The 24,158-nt window shown below is 45.0% G+C and overlaps 1 protein-coding gene and 1 long non-coding RNA gene across 6 annotated transcripts in view; one reads left to right on the top strand and one right to left on the bottom strand.

The window, feature by feature from the left end:
• The window catches only part of numbl (NUMB like endocytic adaptor protein), a 41,228-nt gene extending 19,431 nt beyond the window's left edge, over window positions 1–21,797 (bottom strand). For 3 of the 5 annotated variants that reach the window (XM_068316623.1, XM_068316619.1, XM_068316621.1), the window contains exon 1: window positions 2,134–2,447. Coding sequence is in view for 3 of the 5 variants with exons in the window: in XM_068316619.1 (XP_068172720.1) it covers window positions 2,134–2,174 (41 nt within the window). In the remaining 2 variants the exon portion in view is untranslated. Of the gene's footprint in view, window positions 1–2,133; window positions 2,448–21,581 lie in introns of those variants that run through there. The other 2 variants (XM_068316622.1, XM_068316620.1) reach the window with 2 other exon arrangements.
• Window positions 5,448–23,668, top strand: LOC137596278 (uncharacterized). The gene is made up of 3 exons (XR_011035520.1): window positions 5,448–5,625; window positions 23,034–23,122; window positions 23,362–23,668. It is a non-coding gene; the product is annotated as an uncharacterized lncRNA (long non-coding RNA).
• Window positions 23,669–24,158: the final 490 nt, after the last annotated feature.

The following is a 24,158-nucleotide window of genomic DNA, read 5'->3' as shown; positions in this document are numbered from 1 at the left end:
AAACACACACCAAACACACCAAACACACACCAAACACACACCAAACACACCAAACACACCCACACACACCAAACACACACCAAACACACACCAAACACACACCAAACACACACCAAACACACACCAAACACACCAAACACACACCAAACACACCAAACACACACCAAACACACACCAAACACACACCAAACACACCAAACACACACCAAACACACACCAAACACACCAAACACACACCAAACACACACCAAACACACACCAAACACACACCAAACACACCAAACACACACCAAACACACACCAAACACACACCAAACACACACCAAACACACACCAAACACACACCAAACACACCAAACACACACCAAACACACACCAAACACACCAAACACACCCACACACACCACCTTACTGCTTCAGTTCAGTCAGACCGTCTGGTGATGATGTCATGGACTCCGCCCTGCAGCTTGACATGACGTCAGACTCTGGGGCCGGAGCAGAACGCCAAGTGACCAGATGTGATGACATCATTCACACACTCCCCACGACTAACGTTCGCTGTGTTTCTAAGACGTGTTCTTTTGCGTCGAAGCGGCTCCATAGGGTTGGGCTATTCCCCGATGCCTTAAGGGCGTGTCCTAAATACATCATGTGACCTGTTCAGTCACGTGTTGTCAGCCTGTCCAACCAAAGTTAGTCTGCTTTCACTCAAAGGAAACGCAGAGGAACACTAGAACGGACCAGAACCAGAACCAGAACCAGAACCCTAAACTGGAGACAAGTCGATCTGGACAGGAGCTAAAACCTAGAAAGCTTGGAGCGTCAGAGCTAGAGTAGCTAACCCTAGCCTTAACCCTAACCTTAAGCCAGACCTTAACCCTAACCCATCACCTAACCCTAGCCTTAATGCTAGCCCCATTCCTAACCCACCATCCTAACTTTAACCCTAACTTTAGCCCTAAACCTAACCCCAAACATAACCCTTACCTTAACCCTAACCCATCACCTAACCCTATCCCTAGTCCTGACACTAACCCTAACCCATCACCTAACCCTATCCCTAGTCCTGACACTAACCCTAACCCTGAACTCAGGTTTTGGGTTAGGGTCAGGATTAGTTATAAACTTTAGTTTATAAACTTAAGATTTTTTTATGAACTTAAGTTCAGGGTTAGGGTCAGGATTAGTTTATAAACCTAAGTTTAGTGTTAGGGTTTCAGTTTAGCCTGGAGACGAGTTAATTCAACTTATGTCGTTTTTCGACATCGAGTCTCCTGGAACTAGTTAATGACGTAAACTGGGGTTTACCTGTAGATGATCTCTGTTCTCGTAGTTCTGTGTCACTCAAGTTAACAGAGTCCATTTTAGCCCCCTGCTCTTTAAATCCATGTCATGCTAACAAACGAAGCAACACAATCTATTTTTAATCTCTTTCCACATCAGATCAAACTTTCTTTCTCACATCTTTGCTTCTATTTTCACTTTTTACTTTCCTAACTTTGCGTTTCACGCCCTCCTCTCCTCTCCTCCCTCCTGTCGTGGTCGCTCTTTCACACGTTCCTCCAACACCTCATTGGTTCTGTTCCCTGGAGCTCAGGAGAGTTTCTCTCCACCAGAAGGTGTTGGATCCACCAGAGAACTCATTCCTTCATCACAACGAGACCCGGTGGAACCGGGTGTGTGTCAGGTGTAAATGTGAACACATGTGAACCCAACGTGAAGCGTTTTCACCACGCAGGAAAACACTGTGCACACATGTATCAGGTTAGCAGCTTTAATCTGTTCCATATGGGCACGGGGGCTAACGCGGCTGCTAAGGTTATTAGCCACCATGAGCCTGGAGGACACAGGCTGGACTAGATCTGAGAATACAACGGGAATACAACGAGAATACGACAGGAATACAACGGGACAATTGCCTTCTTCAAACAAGGTCAACTTGATGCACAGAAAAAGAGTGGAGGCTCACAAAAACAAGCCGATGCACTCATCGCCACGGTAACAGTCGACCTAGTTTCCGACCAAAATACACCCAGGTGCACAATCACGCGCAGAACCACGGTAGAAGTCGTGAAAATATGCACAGAAAGTGGATGCAAACCTGCAACGCCGCCCCCTCCGTGGTCGACTCACCTGAGTTCGATGGCCTCCCCCATGTCGCCGCAAGAACTCATCTCACGCCGCAACAACCGGAGAGGAGATGCAGGAACGACAAGCGGAGAGGAAGAAGTAGTTCCTCCGAGAGAGAGTGATGACAGAGGAGAGGAGAACCACACCTCCTCAGGAGGGATTAACTTGGAAAAACGAGACAGAAGAAGAGAAGCAGCCAAACATCGTTGCCCCGGTGTGGACGAGCATCTGCTGTCCAGATGCACCAGAGAACCAACGAACGAACGCACCGACGCTCACAGCTGCTCTAAAAATAAAGACGAATCAATGTTTGATGCTCCAAATCCTGCGAGAGGGAAGAAGGGAGTGGGAGGACAGGAAGAGAGTAATGAAGGGAGGAGGGGAGGGTGATTAAGTGAGTCATAGCCGCTGGTGACACAGTTTTCTCTCCATCTGCTGTGGCTCCACTGGTCAAGTGTGAACCGGAGGATGGGTCGGACACGAGGGCTGGGGGGGCAAGCTGGTGCACGAAGTGCCAGTGGTGAGTATACTGGGAATGAAGGACGGGCGTCACTCCAACATCAGCTGGTCTGTTAGGTAAAGTAGAACATCGAGATACGAGTTGTTTGAGATACGAGTCGTCGCTCTGTCCATGTTTTTCTTTGACATACAAGTGACAATCTGAGATACGAGTTGTGTTTCAGTCAGGTGGTGGATGGATACGACATCAGTGAGACCGCATCTCGTTCTTTACCACGTGTTAGTGGATGGATACAACATCAGTGAGACTGCATCCCGTTCTTTACCACGTGTTGGTGGAAGGATACAACATCAGTGAGACTGCATCTCATTCTTTACCACGTGTTGGTGGATGGATACGACATCAGTGAGACCGCATCTCGTTCTTTACCACGTGTTGGTGGATGGATACAACATCAGTGAGACTGCATCCCGTTCTTTACCACGTGTTGGTGGAAGGATACAACATCAGTGAGACTGCATCCCGTTCTTTACCACGTGTTGGTGGATGGATACAACATCAGTGAGACTGCATCCCGTTCTTTACCTTTCCGTACTGTTTGAGTCACGTGTGAACCTGAACCTCAGATAAAAAGGCGATGGAAAGCGACAGGACAGGTGATGACGTGAGGAGGTGGAGGTCCGGCTAGAGGCTAATGAGGGGATAAAGACAGATAATGATAACGAGGCTCAGGAAGTGGACCGAGCTGTCCTCTGATTCGAAGATTAATGTCACATGACCTTGTCCTTCAGGAGGACGGAGATAAATGATGCTGGGACAAAATCTATCAAACATTTAGAAAGACTAATGGAGACTCACAACCAATTACTGATGGAATAATAATAAAAATAATAATAACAATAATGACGTCTCCACCTTCAGCACAACTGAAACTGTTCTTCCTCATCCAGAGTACAGAATTTATCAATGGTTTTCACACTGAAGGTGTGTGTGTGTGACTCTGCTTTGAGACCCAGAACATCTTCATCTTCATTCCTGCTTGTCACCAACGCGTTAACGTCTACCGCGTCTCTCTTCATCGTGAGCTGGTCCTATTTCCTGCTCCAACTGATGGGATTAATAATTCTGATTGTCGTCCAGATTTATTGACCTCGTCCCGTAAGGGAACACGACTCAGGACATCAAGTCGATACGCATGAAAAACAAATCGAGACTCGCCCTCGACGAACGTCTTAAAGGTCGGCTGATTTACTGACGTTCAGACGATGAACGCAGCAACACGCCTGACATTTACTGGATCAGATGAAGCCTCTACAAATGTCACCGAGGGGTTAATGTCAGTGGTATAAGATTTAAACATCTGATGGCTCGACTCTTTATCATCGTGTTTATTGAAAATGAATCTAATTTCAGAAATACCTCGAGATACGAGTTAATGACCTTAAAACCAGAAAAAGTGCTGATGAATGCAGTGTGAATGCACCTTTATTAAATGAAGAGTTATGTCATCTTCAGAAAAGATGCTCAACATTCAAGTTAACATCAGATGATTGAGTCAATCAGTGGCCCCACCCTCACAGATTTGTCTCCTCCCTCTCCACTGACGGGACCGGCTGATGGATTCCCTCTAGAGCCAAAGGATCTACTTTTTCATCCAGTCCTGCGGTGTAAAAACGGCCCTCAGATGGAGCGGCAGTCCACCGGAGCGGCGTGGCGTCCAAATGCTCTGCTTCATCCTGACAGGAGGGACGTGGATCCGCCTCCGGTCGATAGCATCTCCTTTACTCCCGTCTCCCCCTCCTTCATCTCCTCTCTCCTCTACGGCTCCCGTTCATCGCCTCCACCCCCAATTTATGTTTCAACAACAAGAGACGGCAAAGCCTGTCGTTACAGACCAAACCGAGGAGGATGGAGGAGGAGCTTTGTACAAACACACTCATATTGACTGTGTGTGAACTGATCAAGTGTTACCCTACGTCACATGATCGATAGTGTGTGTGTGTGTGTGTGTGTGTGTGTGTGTATGTGTCAACTCCTCTCATCTTACCAATCAACATGGCATCCAGTCACACTACAGTAGACACAAACACAGACACACAAAGAACATGTGAAATTGTGCTCCATGGCAACCAGATCCCATGGCAACCAATGGCATGATTTTTATTTTTTTTTGAGGGGGGGGAAATATTTGGGAGAAAGATTTCAATGCTGGAAAAAATGCACATGGATAGAAAAGGATTTTAAAAAAAAGGGAAGCTGTGGTTGGATGAGCAGAGAGAGACCACACAGACGGACAGACAGAGACAATAGAATCTGGTCCTCCTGGGGAGGATGAGGAGCACAACAGGAGGAGTGTGACACTTTCTACAGGTGGGGGGTAGAAGATCTGGTGGTGGGGCGGGGGGATGACACATTTAGGAGGGATGTAAACCTGAATTACAGGGACGACTGTATGATCGGATGACTTTTATTTTGATTAAATGAGACAGATTCCTGACATGTTCATTATTTGTCACCAATAGATGTTTTAAATATAAAAGTTAAAGTTATTTCTCATTAAAAAAATAATCCACACTTTTCTCCATCCTCTTTGTTGTCCAGTGAAAGTAAATCAATAAAGTTTTACTGGGAGAGGAGGGGAGCAGTTTGTTTCTGGAGCAACAGCGCCCCTGCTGGACAGCTGTGGTAGCACACCGTGTCCTTGAGTGTGAACAGACAAAATTATTGTTTGTTTGTTTGTTGTTTTTTGATGACACAACGCACGTATGAGGCTGTTATGATGTAACACAACATTTCCCATCAGTGTCGATCAATACATAATTAATCCATAAACCCTGTTTCTGTGCGTAGACGGAGCCCTGGCTTGGGACGCTTCGTGTTTGATTGACAGCACGGGGGCGGGTCATCAATGAAAGTTCCGACCAATCGGGTGAGACTCCCAGCACCCTGAGGTCGGGCCTGCTCGCTCCCGTCCGTCAGGCGCGTCACACCGGTGGGTCCCGTTAACCGGTTACCGGCGGTACATCCGGTCAGTGGTGAGTGGAGAAGCTCCTTTGCGTGTAGATATACATTTATATGTATAAATTATGTGTTTACATATAGGTTATCGGTGGATACAGGAGCGAGTCACGCTAGCTACGCTAATGGCGCTAGCTAAACTAGATGCTAATCACGCTAGTCGTGATGTTAGTGGTGATTAATTCACTTGAAATACTGAGATTAAAATGACGGTTTGTACATATTATTATTATTATTATTATTATTATTAATTATTGCACATTTATTATTATTATTATTATTATTATAAAATGGTCAGGAAAGTTTGAGAGCTCTGGTGTTTTTCCCAGGAGGACGTGAACTTGACCCTCCAACATCTGGTTCATGATAATTTCAAATTATAAAGAATAATCAGCAGATTAAAAGGAGAAAAATAATAAAACGGATATGTTTGGTTTTTAATGAGAATAAATATTGTTATTGCTCATTAAGTTTTGTGTTGACGTTTGAAATGTGAACTTATACATGTTTAGAATAATCAGCAGTCATTTGTGGAGTCTAAGACTCCTGGTGTGGAAAATATAACTATATGTTTAGGCAAAAAAGAAAAATTGGTATCGTCTAAATGGTGGTAAGGCTGTTTGATTGTTCTTGGTGGTCTTCCCGACATTGATATAAAACACCGACACACAAATAGACCTGTCAAAATATTTATTTTTAAAAAAATACGACTGTTTTGCTTTTTCTTTTTACTCTCTTGCTTTCCTCTCTTTGTCGTCCTCGCCTTCTGTCAAAGCTGAATTTCACTTGTACCATTTCAAATTACTATAATGTATATACCAGATATTATATATTGACAGAAATCACAAAATCTGAGCTCTCTGTCAGTGTTGAGCACACTTTCCAGGAGCTACAATATTGAGATCATAAGCTTTATAAGCTGGGACATTATCAGCCACTCTCTAAACTGAAGAAGTCTCTTTGATGAGAGACGAAACGTCTTCAAAAACTTTCTCAACGTTCAGTGGATCGACTCAACAGCTTTTGGATAACCATGACCTGGATGACTGAGAACCTACACAGACATCTTACAATATTGAGAATCACAATACTTTGGGTGTTTTTCATGAGCATTTTTACACATGGTTGTGACTACTGTATTCGCACTTTACTATTTTATTGTATGATTTTTATTTTCTGGATTGTGGTCTGTTATTAATTTAGACTATTTTAAGTTCAACACATTCATATATTTAAAACCGTTTGTGTGTCGTTCACAACCCTGGCGTCCAGATCTTCTGATTCCTGGTTGATCTTTGATATGTTTCTTAACAGAGCTAACATAATCGATAGTGGAGTTACATTGAGCAGCTAAATACAAGGCCAGAAGTCTTCAATCAATAAGGCTTTTAAGGCTTTTACCGTCGGCCAATCGGCCAGTCCGTCTGCCAGTCTGACAACACCGGTTGTCTCCCAGCTACTCTTTGTAACAGGAAACATCCCAGCTAAATAATGATATAATGCTCTGAAATATAGCTTCACCTGAATTAAGTGTCATTATTCTAGAATCATGAGTTTGCATTGATGTAAATGTAAATCTGGTAACGTATTTCTGTATGTACATATCTGTTTACTCCATACCTACTTATATTACAACAGACAAACTGGTGGTGAAGTTGACACACTCTTTAAACTGCAGTCGAGACGTGAGAGGACAGTTACAGTCAGTATCTTCATAGTGGTTGGCTTCAGGGCGGTTCAGGAGTTTTTACGTGTTTGGATCAGACTGACTGACTGACCTTCACAAAGTGGCCAACTCTTATCGACTGGCACTAAAAGCCTAACTGGTCACGCAGAAACAAGCAGAGGAAATGTTTTAGAAAGGAAGGCAGACAGTCTGTGGTGGAGCTGAGAGCTTCAGTTCATTTAAAAAATAACCCATAGATAGGTTCAGTAGTAACAAGTAAAGATAATAGAAAAATATAGATACGCTAGTGCCTCGAGATACAAGCAACTCTACATATAAGTTATCTGAGATACAAGCCGTTGCTCTGACCATATTTTGGTTCAGCATATGAGCAGAAATTCGAGACATGAGCCGTGTTTTCGGACACCACCGCTAGTTGGCAGATGGATACATCAGTGAGACCGGATTTCGTTCTTTTCCATGTGTTGGTGGATGGATACAACATCAGTGAGACCAGATCTCGTTCCTTACCGTAACGTGTTGGCGGATGGATACAACATCACTGAGACTGGATCTTGTTCTTGTTGGTGGAGTAAAGATGTAGCTCGTATGTTCTCGTGACTTTTGCATTTCTTTTAATTCTTTATCATTGTTTATGTAACTTATATATAATTAATAATACACAGGTAAAGTCTGCATGTCTATTGGTTGATAAAAATATGTTGTTGTTTTTTTGTACTTTAGGGTGTTTGGGGCTTTTTTTCAAGGCTGGAACAGATTGAAATTATTTTAGTTATCTTGGATGGTTAAATGTTGACTTACGAGCCAGAGAACGGATTAAACTCGTTTCTTGAAGTTCTGCTTTATTAATGGGTTACAGTGTGACTGACTGTGTGAAGCGCTCTTATTTCATTAAGTTGGTCTTTAGAATGACATCCACTATAATCCAATAAAACAGGAATGAATTGTAAAGGCAGCATCTGCCTGTTATCTGTTATCGTCTCATGAAAGGACAAGCTCCCCTCTGGTGTGGTAATAAGTAGGGAAAGAAAAAGACGGATGGAAAAGTGGAAGTGATTAAATCATAGAAGGAGGATAAATAGAGAAGGGAAGGAATACAGAATGGAAAAAAGGGTGAATGAATGCTGGACTTCAGAAGGAAGGATGGAATAAAGACACAAGTCATCCAGTGGACAACAAAAGGGAACAAGCGAGCCCTCGCTCTTCATTTCAGTGAAAACATCTCACACTGGCTTCCAGAAAGTTGCCTCTGATCCAGGGCGAAGGTCAGAGAACATACGCCGACCCTCTGAACAACGGGAAGTGGAGGGGGTTTGTGAAGATGCAGGGTAAACACTGGCGAGGTGAAGACCCTCAAGCGGAGTGGATCATCTGAAAGGAACAGCAACTGACATGCAGGACGGAAAAGCCACTGGTGTTTGAGCCTGTTGCTAGAAAACAGCCCCCCAACAATAGAAGCTTTGACCTCCACCAGACAGAAGATACAGAACATCCTTGTAGTCACTTTTAGTCAGGCACAGCAGGCGGACTCCAGCCACATAGGCCCCTTTGACACGCTCCCTCTGCACACCCCACTTTAGAGGATGACAAAACGCCATCGGAGGCAAAGCCAGGCCTCCCCAACGGGCGTCAAGACCCTCTCAAAGCGTGGCAGGACAAAAGAGGGTTTTTTTTTAGAAGTGTGTGCGGTACCCCCCCCAGCCATGCACCACAGATGGCCAGCGCGTCTCGTCTTTTCACCGCCGCCGCCATGGAGAACAATGGCCAGCGGTGGCCCCGCCTCCTCCTCCTCACTCCCTTTTGCGTTTGACAGCACGTGTGTCCGTCAAATGGAAGCGTGTATCTGGGACAATGGCAGCCAGACAAAGAGACCGCCTACCCCCCGCCGGGGTGATGAATAAGGGGGCACGTGGGCCGTGTCATTGATGGAACAATAGCACTGGGCAGAGGAAGACGGAGGGTGTGGAGCCCATGCACCAACGGCAGCCGGCGAGGGGAAGGTGCAGCCTGGGTGGGCCGGGACAGGGTTTGGGGTGATTTGGGAGTGACGGCAGACGCCGTTACCTCAAAGAAAGACTCATGTTTACCGATGATGCCTTTCTCAGACAGGTTTGGTGTCTTTCAGGCAATTTACCAAAAATCACGCATCGGAATGCACAATTATTAGTGTTTTAAGATTGATTTCTATCAACTTAAAAATGAGTCATCCAAATGTAGTCCACTACAGGTACACTTCGGCTTACGTCGTTCTCGATTATACTTTGGTTCTCAAAAAAAAAATTATACAGAAAAATCAAAATCCACTTTATTTCTGTCTGCCACAAATGTTGGAATCATAAAATCACAAGTAAATCGTTAATAGCACATATCATGTTACTGTACGATAAATCAATAAAACATAGTTTAATATATTATTAGCCCGTAGCAACCCCCGTGACCCACAATGAGGAAAAAGCAGCTGAAGACGAGACAGAGACATTTTTTCTGTACAAAATTAAAAAATAAAATGTAATTGTCAGCTTAAAATAGATTCATGTTAACTAAATATTAGTAAAATACCTTCATTAATAAAGTTTAGCACAGAACTGGGAATGGTTATCTACAGTTTAGACTGGAGACCAGTTCATTCAACTAACGTCTCCTGGAAAGAATTAACGAAGTAACACGAGGTTTACCTTTACATCTATTTCTGTGATATAATTGGAACAAATTGATTGAACAACAAACTTTTTAGACAAGCCTTCAAGCGAGTTGTAGAGATGATTTCCGTCAGTCCCTTCGGTTGCGCCGGTGTCAACAACTGGCAGAAAGACTGTCCGTCAGAGGAAGACCAACAAATTGCATAAGTCGTAAAAAGTTTTGTGACCCTTTGACCTGTCTTCCTCAAACTTCCAAGTCATTGAGGACAAAACACACCTAAACATATATTAGTCTCCGATGTCATTGCTACCGTTAGTGTGATAGTATTTACTAAAACACGAAGCTGCTCTGAAGAGCCTTCGACAACCATGACGGTTCAAAATGAGGTTCACGATACTTTGATTTTCTGACATCCTGAGTCACAAACGCCTCCCTACCATCATCAAAACGGGTCTCACATATTAATGAAAGTAATAGCATGTAGCTCAGCATGTCTAAGTCCAAAGTTCAACCAGGTTGAAGTGACAATTAGCACCGAATACTCAAATCCATCAAATGTCTGGGACTACTACTGGTCATTCATTAGAAACCAACTCCAACCTGATTGACCCGGACCCAGCTGGTGATGAACTCCACCCTCAGGCGTCCAGTCTCGGGTCCAACTTGCCCCCGCAGATACCGAACCACTCCCGAGACACTGCTGTGCATGCTTGTTTGCAAAAGCATGAGGGGGGGTTCCTGTTCCTGAGGTCAGGATGCCTGCTGGCAGGGGGGGTGGAGCAGAACACTTGGAACAGCTGGTTGAGTCTGCAGGAGGGGGGACCGGCTGGAGGGTGAGGCAGGGGAATTCATTTGGGGGGTGGCGGTCCAGGCAGGCTGGAGGCAGCAGCTGGTTGGAGGGGGTGTCTCACCAGCTGTGCCTTCTCTGACCTCTCCCTACGTTTCTCCACCTCCTCTTCCTCCCCAAACTCGTCTTCTCCTCCCCCTCCTAAAACCAGAACCCCCGTCCAAATGTTCCGCGACACATACCGCACACAGCCATCTGTCATGGAGACATGACTGGTAAAACGCCACGCCCTAAACCCCAGAGACGTGGGACTATTTCTACCCAGACGTCTTGCGACCAGCCTCCTCTGACGCGTCACATCCTCCCTGTGTGGATCGGTACCGCCGGGTGACTCATGCATGATTGTGATGCAACGCAGAGACGCAACGCTCAACCCATCCGGGCTGAAATAGAGCCGTTTCCACGTCTTCCTGAGATAAATTAGCCTTTAAATGCTTTCAGCTTCCTCATTATGGGCTGCCGTACGATGACAGGTTACACTATAGCCGACTGGAGTCGATGCCTTTCATTATGTCAATCGATTCTATCAAATTACGAGACATAATCACAGTGATTTAGTGCAGGAGTCGCTATTCATTAAGGTGATTCTGGAGACATTTAACAACTGGATCTATGTCACAAATCAAGAGAGGAGCTGACTCGTGGATCCAGCCACCTCTGTTTGCTCACTCCTTCATTAGAAGCTGCATCGAGGCTGATCAGCTCCAATCAGCTCCGATTCAGGCAAAACAAAATAAAGTAGAAGCTCGAGATGTGAGTGCTCAACGTACAAGTTAATTGAGATACGAGTCGTCACTCTGTCCATGTTTTTATCAGCTGAGACCGGATCTCGTTCTTCACCACGTGTTGGTGGATGGATACAACATCAGTGAGACCAGATCTCGTTCTTTACCACGTGTTGGTGGATGGATACAACATCAGTGAGACCGTATCTCGTTCTTCACCACGTGTTGGTGGATGGATACGACATCAGTGAGACCAGATCTCGTTCTTGTTGGTGGAGTAAAGACGTAGCTCGTGTGTTCTTGTGACTTTTGCGTTTCTTTTCATTCTTAACATTGTTTACGTAACTTATATATAATTAATTATACAGGTAAAGTCTGCATGTCTATTGGTTGATAAAAATAGGTTTATTTTTTATAATTTAGGGGATTTTTTACAAGACTGGAACGGATTCAACTCATATTTCCAGGTTATAACCAAAAACCCCTCCACGTCTGATGCAGCCAGCATCACCTAGAAGTGCTTTCAGAGCTTTGGATCAAGTGCCTCCCCAGAGGAACCGATTCTCTTGATTTGGTTTTTACTGCATCAGCTGTGGCGAGAATCTGCTGTCAGAAGAGAGACGAGTGAGGGACCACACCAGACAACTGGTTGTCAAAGACAAGGAGAACACTGAACACATTTTCTATTTCTTCTCGTCTCACAGGACATCTGGTCATCTGAATAACATCCACATGTTAGGATGGAAAACACAAGCGGAGTGGAAATGAATCATGATTCTATAGCATAAGACCGAACAGATGGACTCCTGGGACAGGAAGCCATGGCTTCCTGCTCCTCATGACTCAGTCCATTAAAGCGTCTTCAGCTTTCTAATCTGCTCTAATGTCCATTCATGTTCTGTAAGTCCCTGGAAAGCTGGTTGCACCTCCCATAAATCTCCACACCACCGTTGATGCTAAACTCTATCAGCATTTAAAACGTGTTTCATGGGAGGAATCCAGGCCTTTAGAAAAGCTTGGTCGTTCCTGATTTGTACACAACAAAGCATGACGTCACATTTTTCTAAGAAGCCCAGTAAAGAGGAGACGCTCTGCGCGGAGTTCTAGTGAAATACCCCACCATGAGCTGGTGTATCTGGGTTCAGATCCCCTTTTAAAGGCAGCAGACTTCCAGGAAACATTGTGTTTATGAGCTAACGGAGTCCTATCCTCTCGTCTGCCTTCCCCTGAAGGCTTGACTGTGAATATTAAACAGGGACAGATTGGATTAGATAACAGACCCACATGGAGCCGTTCACACAGGGAGTGGATGACTTCTGAACAAACAGATGGTCGTAAGTACGTACTTGAGGAACACTTCGCTGTTTAGTGGCAAGATGCTCCATAACAATAGTAATAAATACAAAAATCATTCACTCCATGGATCTATGTCAATTTGTTCAAATTGGTCTGGTCCTATGAAAATAACACACTGAACAAGAACAGTGTAAACTGAAGCAAATGAAAAGCAAACTATTATTTATGACAAAAAAGTAGTATATTAGGATACTAGCTGCTTGACATACAAGTTATTTGAGATACGAGCCGTCTCTCTGTCCATATTTTTGGTCGGCATACGAGCAAAAATCCGAGATACGAGTCGTTCTTCAGGACACCACCACTAGTTGGTGGATGGATACTCATTCTTGTTGGTGGAGTAAAGACGTAGCTCATGCTACACCGGTAAAAGTTTTTTGATTGAACTCATATCTTGAGGTTCTACCTGGATGGAGCTGAATTTCTGTGCATCAAAACAAGAGCAGGAAAGATGAGGATATACACACGTTAAGTTGTTTGTCGTCATGACCACAAACTGCCTGTCAGTGGTGACTTTCCACCCAAACCATCTCGATGAAGCAATACCTCACAAGACACATGTACGGTCTGTGACTTGCCGTTGAAGTTGGTTGCTGGGATGTAAACCCAATTCAATGTGGAGAAGGGAGTAAGTGAGAGTACTGAAGGTGAGGAGAAGACATCAAAGCTGGCTTTAGGTTGGTACTGGGGGCTAACTGAGGTGGAGGTTTTCCTTTGGGAATGCAAATCAAGAGCATTAATACATTCCTCATGTGGATCACAGAGCGCACCATGGGAAGGTTAGCATGCTAGCTAGTGCACAGGAGGCAGGAAGAAGCAGCCATCTGGTGGACTGGACCATCCAGGACACGACCGATATCCAGCCCTGCTGCTGCCGTTCAGTTTCCCATCATTCTGAACATCAAGAAGCTACGCTAATCGTATTGTAGCTCTACTACTACAACCAATCACGGGCCGTGTCACCTTAGCATCTCCGTAGCATTCCTCTGTGAAGCGAGAGCAGACACAGCCTGTGGGAGGACCGTCTATACCCTCCATTGATCTCTTTGTTAAGGCTTGTTGAAGCCCGAGGTGCTTGGAGCCTCATCCATTAAAACATATCTGAGAAATAAAAAAACAGAAAACACTCCGGCTTTATTCTAGATTTCATTACGCTTGTCAGGCAATTTCAGGGTGAAGTCAAAGCTGTGAACATGGTATCATGAGGGATCATGTGGTGTGTGAGAATGTAAAGTAGGTTCGCTTCAGTTTGGAAAAGTGATGCAAAATCAATGCCACTGGATGTTTTTGGTTTCCCATCACAAACGACTTGGATGGGTTGAGATACAGAATGGTTTCCAGGAAAAGATCGTTCTTTGTTGTTTTTATGATGTTATCTATCCATTCAGTTTAGAGTGTAACTTTTCCTTTTCGCTTCACAAAGCAGAATCTGGTGATTGGATTTAAAAAACAAGTTAGTAAAACTAATTTAATGAAGTGAAACTTCACTTAAAAAGACTATTTCAGTAGTAAAAGCTGCTCGACAAGCAAGTTTTTTGAGATACGAGCTGTCGCTGTGTCCATGTTTTTGTTTGATATACAAGTGAAAATCTGAGATACAAGTCGTGCTTCAGGATACCACCACTAGTTAGCAGATGGGTACAACATCAGTGAGACCGGATCTCATTCTTTACCATGTGTTGGCGGATGGATACATCAGCTGAGCCCGGATCTCTTTCTTTACCATGTGTTTGCGGATGGATACATCAGCTGAGCCCGGATCTCTTTCTTTACCATGTGTTTGCGGATGGATACATCAGCTGAGCCCGGATCTCTTTCTTTACCATGTGTTTGCGGATGGATACATCAGCTGAGACCGGATCTCTTTCTTTACCATGTGTTGGCGGATGGATACATCAGCTGAGACCGGATCTCTAAATTTGATTCTCTTTGCACCACTTATCCATTCATGCTACTGTTCTGTGAGCCCTTCATCTCCCTATCACAGCGCTGTTAACGCCATATTAAAAAATTCTAGACAACATTCACCAAATCATTTCACCAGTCTCAGCAGAGTTGTCAGCCACCACCACCATCAGCATGGACTTTTAAGTGGGATTTGTCTTGATGCTCTTCTGCCACGTCAAATCCTTACTTTTTTTGGTTAAAATGCTTCATAGGTTCTTGTTAATGAGCTACATCTAGCTAGTTAGCTGATTTTAAACAAATTTTGTCAGCTAAAAACAAAGCCATGCTAGCTTTTTCTCTCTTTTTTTTACCCTTCATGTCTGACTACAGTCATTATGATTTAATATCTCAGAGGAATCAAAACCACTAAAGATCCACACCCCATAACAGCTGGGTGTGAATCCTGTTTTTCTCTATTACACGGCAAGTACCGACACGCTATGTTGTGATGGTATTACAGTGAAAATACTCATAAATTACACATGAATAATGATAATAATCATTTAATTGGATTTGACAGGAAAAATCAAACCAAAAACACGAGACCTTGAGCGTTCTAATGTCTTGTAGCAAAGCACTGGCATGTTCCTACTGACTGCGCTCAGACATGAGGGGTAATTGGGCTGTAATAATTGGAAACTCTGGGATTTGTCCAACTTGGGGGTTTTAGGGTGGCAGGGGATTACAAGTCATTGCACCTTTTAGTTATAGCTGTAAACCCTTTAGAGTTTGGAGACGACGCGTCTCCGTTTTCCATCCACTCTTTCTCTTTAGTGTCTAAATACCCGACTGATTGGTTAGCAGACTATCCAGACGGAGGGGGCCCCGCCCGAGGGCCTGGCTGATTTACAGATGTTCTGGGTGGCTGGCTCATTGCAGACAAACTGAATCCCAACTGGGCTTACTGGGTGGACTGGCTACTCGTCTTCCCACAGTCCAGACAGACAAAGGCAGAACTGTTCCCGTGGACGCCACTTCCCCCGACCGGGAGAGGACGGGAGGGCGAGCCGGGGGAAGAAATGATGTTTGGAGGGGAAATGGGGAGGACTGAGAAAGACAAAGAGCAGAACAGAGAAGACAGAAAGAGCCTTTTAACACCGGAGTGCAGGGAGGGTAATAGAAAGGAGACTGGGTCTGCAGGTCAGGCATCGCCTGATATCTTTATATAGTCCAATTTGGCTCTGGTGGAATGGCCTGACATCAATCATACGTCGCTTTCCACTACGCTTTTCAGGAACTATTTGCTTCACAGTCGCAACAGGAACGATCCCCTCCAAACGTCAACACTATCAACAATCTCCACCAAACGTGACACCTCTCCCTCCTCCATTGCGCCTCTCCTCCGTCCATCTCTCCTACTCTCCCCGCTCCTCTTGGCCTCCGGCCTCGTCCATCTGTCCCAGTAAAGAGATGCTGTCCTCTGACTGGATTGGATGATTTGGATCCTCCTGACTCAGTTTCATGTTGGGATTTCATGATTTCTTAAATGCCACCTTTTTTTTGTAGACGACAATCTACCATTGTATTCTCTGCAATTTGATGCAAGTAATCCATTTCACGTGAGATTATGAAGTCAGATTCTAAGAGGAGTTGAATTTTTTTTAAAAAGGTGTCACACTCGCACAAAGATCAAATACACACTTGAAAGGTTCACAGAACGATTTATACGAATTGAAATTGAACAATACACATTTCCTGTATAGGGAAATGTCAAATATTGATATATAGACATCCTTTGGAAGTTCTTAAAGGAACAGATGTTAGCTTAGCACAAAAGAGCAGGGTGTCAGGGTAGCTTTCCAAAGTTACCACAAAATGAACACCTGGATAATTAAATTTGGATGTTGGTTACTTGTACAGGCAAGTGTCAACTCAGCAGTTCTTGATGATTCACACAGTCTTGAAGATCCTACGATCCTACACCCAACACGACACATCCACTCCGTAGCATTGCTTATGTTTGGATTCTGTAAATAAATAACTTTTCCTAATCTCACACCAGTTTTTCAGAGGAAGACGTCTCCGTAAAATCCGTGGTTAATAGTTTTGTTGTGATGCCTTTTATCTCCTTCCTTCTTTGGGGTATTTTTAAGCTCCGTGTTCTTAGGATTAGTTTGCCCTCTCTTTTTCTCAAGGGATGGTCCCATTTCAATCCTCTGGTCTTCACGTCACGATGCCAACAGCTGGAGGAGTGGACACATCTGGTATGCAGCTGGTCCAGAGAGGAAAGGGACTGGAAGGAGAGTCTGAGGAAGAGGATAGGAGCCGAGAAGGGAAATAAAGTAGTCTTACTGAATACGAGCTGTTTGAGATACGAGCCATCGCTCTGTCCGCAGTTTTGTTCGACATACGAGCGACCGCTTGGAGGGAGTCGTACTAAACTAAAGGAAGGAGATAGAAATGAGTGAAGTCGGGACGTCCGCTGCGAAAAATGTAAACAGAGCAGCAGTGTGAGGATGGAAAGAAGGGAAGAGAGGTGGAGTGGCACTAATGGAGGAGGAACGTGTGGAATCACAACAGCAAATCCAGACATTCATTAAGATGCAGAATACTAATCATTATTAGTATATTTTAACAGAGTAACCTGAGGTTCACCTTTATATTCACAGAATATAAAGTTTCATTTTTTTAGCTTCAGCAACTTTGAGTTCATGTTTTTTTAAGTTAAAGTTATTTGCTGACTTTAAGTGTGTTCAGGCGGTTTGTCCTATTTTCAGCTCAGGTAACTTGTGATCGCTGCATGAACTGAGACTCAACCCCCCCTCTATGCAACTTAAACACACACACACACACACACACACACACACACACACACAGCATGATTACTCTGTGCTTCCCATATCTGTCTTCAATCAGCAGTAGGCTACTATCCATCCTTCACTCAGTGTGAGCTTCAGCAGCGACACACACACACACACATAAATGCACCTGACTCGCTGCCGCTGCCTCCCCCGCCCCCCCGGGCAGTGAATAACATTAAACTTCCTGTCTGTCACCAACAGCCTCTTAGAAACAGTACAGGGGAAGCCAGCATTCCATGGAATACGCTGTGAAGGCTTTACCCCACACCTGACGCCAGGGGAGAGGACACAAGACTGTTCTAGAAACACCCCCAGTTCACAAACTAACAATCCAGCAGAACTCTGATGACCAATCAGAGCTTCTCAATCCAACATGCAGTAGGTGTGAACGGGTGCGTGTGATAGGTGGTTGGTCTTTCTGCTTCTGGCCTTGCCTCCCACCCAACGTCAGCTGGGTGTGGGCTCCCTTAGCGACCCTATGAGCAATTAGAGAAAATGAATAAATGAATCCCATTAAAATGCAAAACTGTCTCACAAATTGCTAACAAGGCAAGATTCGCGCCCCTACCCCCCTATGATGATGTAATGTGAATTCAGCATCAGCACCAAAATGGGAAGTCGGGAACAGGAACTACTTTACATTTCAGATTTTGCCCCCCCCCCAAAAAAAAAAGTAGATATAAAATACTAATGAGTTAGCATTAGCGGTGCTGGTATGCAAATTGTTTTCACTGTTATATATGGAACCAGGATGGCTGTGCTTCCAGTCCTCCTTTAGTCTTTAAGGCGTTTTGTTTGGGGTATTTATGGCAGGTTCTTGGTGTAAATTTGGACAAATTACCGCAAATGTATCCCTTTCCAACATTTCAGCGGGTAAAAGCTTGGCTAGGGGTGTAGATTGAGTCCCACCCAGGGGGGGAAATTTTTTGTTCTTCATTGAGTTTCAACAGCTAAACAATCTGAAATAGGTCATCAGCAAAAAAACAAATAAATCAAAGAGCAATGAGACCAAAATACAACCGCCGCAGCTCAGAGTGACGTTTATTAGTCGGGACGAGCGCTCCGCTCTGCCGAGAAAGACCCATTTCCACTTTCCTGCTTATCAGTGGAGAAAAACACCACTGAAGCAAAGAAATAAAGTGCTGATCAGCGGGGAAACACACACACACACACTCACACACACATAGAGTAAAACAAATCACTGCCTTCACACATGAGTGTCCACCAGACAGGCATTCCAATCCATCGCTCCAGTCGTCGATCCGTCCGTGTCAGGATCCACACGGCCAGAGGAGCAGGAAACAAACACGCATCAAACAACAACAGGGTGTTTCTGCGCTGTGAGCATGCTATTAGCGTTAGCGCTAATGGGCTGCAAGAGAGACAGGAGTGGCTGCATTTACCAATCAGATCAGCCCATTCAGCAGATACTGATGGACATGGGTTCCAACATGTAGGACTCAGCTGATCGAACATCCCACCTCTGGGGAGGATCTCGTTCTTTACCACATGTTGGTGGATGGATACAACATCAGTGAGACCGAATCTCGTTCTTTACCGCATGTTGGTGGATGGATACAACATCAGTGAGACCGAATCTCGTTCTCGTTGGTGGAGTAAAGACGTAGCTCGTGTGTTCTCGTGACTTTTGTGTTTCTTTTCATTCTTTATCATTGTTTACGTAACTTGTACTGTATATACTTAATTATACATAGGTAAAGTCTGCATGGCTATTGGTTGATAAAAATATCCATAATTTAGGGGCTTTTTTATGAGACTGGAACAGATTAATCTCGTATCTCAAGGATCTACTTTGTCATCATCCTTCCACCTTTAAGAATAAATCTCATTACGGTCGTCTCTCCCCCCACCAGAAACAGAATTTTGTCACCAGTTTCGGGTTAAATTTCTTGAAGCATCTCAGAGACCAGAGATTCGGTCCTGAGTCTTTAGTCCTGGACTAACTAGACCCTGGACAAACTGGACCCCTCCCTGGTGACGAGTCTATTGGTTAGAGTCCTCCTCTGAGGAAGCACGGTGGTAGTGGGGGGGGCTCCGGGTGGAAGTGGAGGCGCTTGTTCAGCAGCCCCACCCTGACCAGCACAAAGGGGGGTAACGCCCTCCTCCGCCACCAGCCAGCCAAGACTGCCTCCTGATTGGCTGGCTGGCTGACCTTTGATCCCCGTTGTATTGTGGTCTCAGCTGTACCAGCCCTCCCCCTCTTCTGTGTGTGTGTGTGTGTGTGTGTGTGTGTGTGTGTGTGTGTGTGTGTGTGTGTGTGTGTGTGTGTGTGCGCGCAACAAAGGAGACCTAATACAGGGGGAAAGGTGTTCTGTGTGTTTCTATATCCCTGCTGCTGTATTATTGTTATTATATACTGTATTATAATTTTATTAATCCGTGTTTATAGATTATGTAATCCCTGGGTTTCAATCATTCTCATCTCAGATTATTTACATCCAGCAGAGTCTGAGTTCTTCTTTTCTACCCCGTTAGATAAACTCTTAGATAGACTCAGGTCCTACTTGTGGACCAATGATGCTCTAGTCCTTCCTGACACCTGTAGACCACACCCATCAAACCTGCGGAGCCTCCAACGCTTGTTAGCCCCGCCCACAACTAGCATCGTCTAACTTTAACCAGTCTCTGGTTCTAGATCTTAGCTCAGACTTAACCAACTTCTAGTCTGTGACCCATTAGTCCGTTAGCCCAACTCTAGTCGAGACCTGGTCTTTAGTTCTAGTCCTGGGTTGGACTAGATCTGGACCATTAGTCTGTTAGCCCAACTCTAGTCAAGACCTGGTCTTTAGTTCTAGTCCTGGGTTGGACTAGATCTGGACCATTAGTCTGTTAGCCCAACTCTAGTCAAGACCTGGTCTTTAGTTCTAGTCCTGGGTCGGACTAAATCTGGACCATTAGTCCGTTAGCCCAACTCCCTTCCAGACCCGACCTATCTTTAGTCCTGGGTTGGACTAAATCTGGCATTAGTCCAGTCTAGTCTAGTCCAGGCCTCGCCTCATGTCTTCTGTCTAGTCCTGGGTGGGATGGAGGCCCACAGCCTGGCCCAGAAGCAGAACCCAACCCAAGCTATCCAAACACTCTTCTAGTATGACCCCCCACCCCCTCCATCCCTCCATCTGTCTCTCAGATTGGGGGGGGGGGGGGGCATGACTGGCTGTCTCAGGAATGCCAAGTCATGGAACAGATGGAGGTCTGTGGACAATAGCACTGCACACCAACCGGGTCTAGAGAGGACACGAGCCCCAGTCCAGTCATCTGCTGGTGGTCATACCGTTACCCCCCCACCCCCACTCAACCCCCCCCCCCCACCTAAAACAGACACCCCCAATTCACGTGGAGGAGAACCCACAGGAAGACTTCATTCCTTCTGATTTTCAACTAAAATAAGTTTGACAGACGCAACTGGATACGAATAATCATGAAGCATGATGCAATGTGTGTGTGTGTGTGTGTGTGTGTGTGTGTGTGTGTGTGTGTGTGTGTGTGTGTGTGTGTGTGTGTGTGTCATTACTCATATTCAAACTCGTGCGCCCTGCAGAAACCACCACAACACACCTGGACCCAGAGATCACGCAACAAACTCTTTACGCGCAGCCAGAATCGCGTCATCCCTCGACCCACGCAGGTAGTGACGTAATAACCTCGCGCTAATTGGTGTAATCAGATCACCGGAAGCGATAACGGACCCATAAAGTTCCGTTATGGCGGTAAATGTGGCATCAATGGCTCCACATTTCATTCATTACACACACACACACACACACACACACACACACACACACACACACACACACACACACACACACACACACACGGGCCCACGGGCGACATCCCATCGCACGCGCTGCAGGAGTATCCCATAATTCAGAGGGGCTGACACGGGTGGGCAGCAAACTTCTTGCTGGCGGATCCGTTCCGCGTCTAACCGGGGACGGAACCGGGAACTCACCGAACGGGACGGTGGGCGATCGGCTCCCGGCTCCTCCTCCGCCTCGGTGTGAATCCAGGACAGAAATATTCCGGGTTCTCCCCCAGAAAAGATCAGCAAAAAGGTGGGGGGGGGGGGTGATTTCACCAGATCGTCTTCATCCGCGCCGTGGAATCAGTGTGTGGAGGCGACGCGGAGCCGCAAACCGTCCCGGTCGCTCCGGACGCACACACACACACACACACACACACACGTTAAATGAAACGGACCACCGGGGGGGGGGGTTCGGAGGAGACGTCGGTGGCACCGGCGGGTCTCCGGCGGGTCTCCGGTAGGCTCGGATGCTCCGGTCGGCTGTGCGCACTGACTGCGCTGCTTCCAGCGGCTCCACCCGCTAACCCAGCCCCCCCACTGCGCCCATTGGCGCGTCCGACCGGACATGCAAATCCACGATCCCCATTGATGTTTTCCACGGAAGGGGTGGGAGGGGGGGTCTGTCTCACGCGCTCCACGGCTCCACCGTGTGGTGTCCCGGCTGCTATGGTAACCAGTTACTCCAGTAATCCCACTGGGGAACCGGAGGTGGACGGGAGGGGGGGTCTCCACTCTAATACTCCATTTAATGTGTAATAAAGTAGAACCTGGGATACGAGTTTAATCCATCTAAAACAGCCCCAAACCCCCTAAATTATCGATATGTTTATCAACCAATAGACACGCAGACTTTACCTGTGTGTAATTAATTATGTATAAGTTACGTAAACAATGATAAAGAATGAAAAGAAACACAAAAGTCAGGAGAACACACCAGCTACGTCTTTACTCCACCAACGGGAACAAGATCCGGTCTCACTGATGTCGTATCCATCCGCCAACACGTGGTAAAGAACGAGATGCGGTCTCACCGATGTTGTATCCATCCGCCAACACGTGGTAAAGAACGAGATGCGGTCTCACCGATGTTGTATCCATCCGCCAACACGTGGTAAAGAACGAGATACGGTCTCACTGATGTATCCACCCACCAACACGTGGTAAAGAATGAGATACGGTCTCACTGATGTATCCACCCACCAACACGTGGTAAAGAACGAGATAAGGTCTCGCTGATGTATCCATCCACCAACACGTGGTAAAGAATGAGATACGGTCTCACTGATGCACCCAACCACCAACATGCGGTAAAGAACGAGATAAGGTCTCGCTGATGTATCCATCAACCAACACGTGGTAAAGAACGAGATCTGTTCAAATACTGACAGACGAGCGCTGAGCCTCATGGTGGATTTCAGACCGTTTTTCTGTGTCTGCTTGTCGCTGCTAAAATGTTCCAACACTTTTACTGTATGAATTAAATTTCATTAATTCATCTGGTGTCTATAAAGCAGTGTTTAGTGTTTGTTATTTATTCATTATTTTTCTTACATTTCTAAAGTGAAAGAATTCTCTAAACTGGACTTTCTATCCAAACAGGAGATGCTAATTCAAGGACGACCAGCAGCGGAGCTAAAAGATGCTTTTAATCAAAAGGAGCGACACACAGACTTCATTTATAAGTTAAGGTAAGACCATAACATTTATTTAAGTTTGTTTTTCTACGCTACAGTTTGTATATGTAAAGAATGCTGATTTGAAATTTTAGACAAAACATGTTTCAATGTCACCCATCAAATGTTGAATAAGCTGCTCAGTAGGGTTCGTATGTGTAAATCTGATTTTCAGGGTTTAAGGTTTTAATCTTGGGGTATTAATGTGATAAACATTGGAATCACACTAATTAGAACTATTTAATTTGACTCAGGGGGCAACCATCTGACTCAGAGAACTTCCTGTTGGAATCGTCCATCACAGAACAGGTGTGTGTGTGTTCACTAGGAAACAAACCATATTTGATTCATTTGGCCTTTTTTCACACTTCATCATCATAACTTTTATTATTTGTTTCCTGAAATCCTGGTGTTTACAATCAGACGCATGCATCTGCATTTTGCACGCGGATAAAATTCTAGATTTAGCACAAAATTATACAAATTAAATCTCATATATACAAATTTATGTTAAACAAATTTGACAAATTTGTCAAAAGTATTTATTCAGACCATATTTTCCAAATTAGATTTTTCTGGCAGTTATCTGATCATTCAGATTTTAACAGATGTTTGATTCTATTATTCAAATCATGGAATTTGTGTTAGATATACTGTATATTATTTAAAAAAATAAAGAAAACTGCAATAGTAATGACTCCATGTGCACAAAGAACAGCTGATAAATGTTTAAATGATCTCATATGAGCTCCAGATGACAGAGTGGAACAAAAACTAGTCCCTTCTCCTTCAGGAAACTGAAGCAGCTGCTTCACGTGAGGAGAAACGTTCAGACTTTCCATTTCAGAAACCATCCGGTTCTGGTTCCAGACGGACTGAAACCAAACGGCGGTTCTGATGGAGTGAATCCGACCTCAGCAGCTGGACTGACGTCACGCTAATGGAGGTAAGCGAGTGCAGCCCCCCCCCACAGGCTAAAAGACTCCCATCAGTGTGAAGGACAGCAGAAAGCCTCGGCATGCTGGGAAACTTTTAAGATAGGAACAAAACA

The sequence above is a fragment of the Antennarius striatus genome, chromosome 6, assembly GCF_040054535.1.
Source record: "Antennarius striatus isolate MH-2024 chromosome 6, ASM4005453v1, whole genome shotgun sequence".
Lineage (NCBI taxonomy): Eukaryota > Metazoa > Chordata > Actinopteri > Lophiiformes > Antennariidae > Antennarius > Antennarius striatus.
The sequence above is the reverse complement of the archived record's forward strand: the minus strand, read 5'-3'. Positions and strand labels throughout refer to the sequence as shown.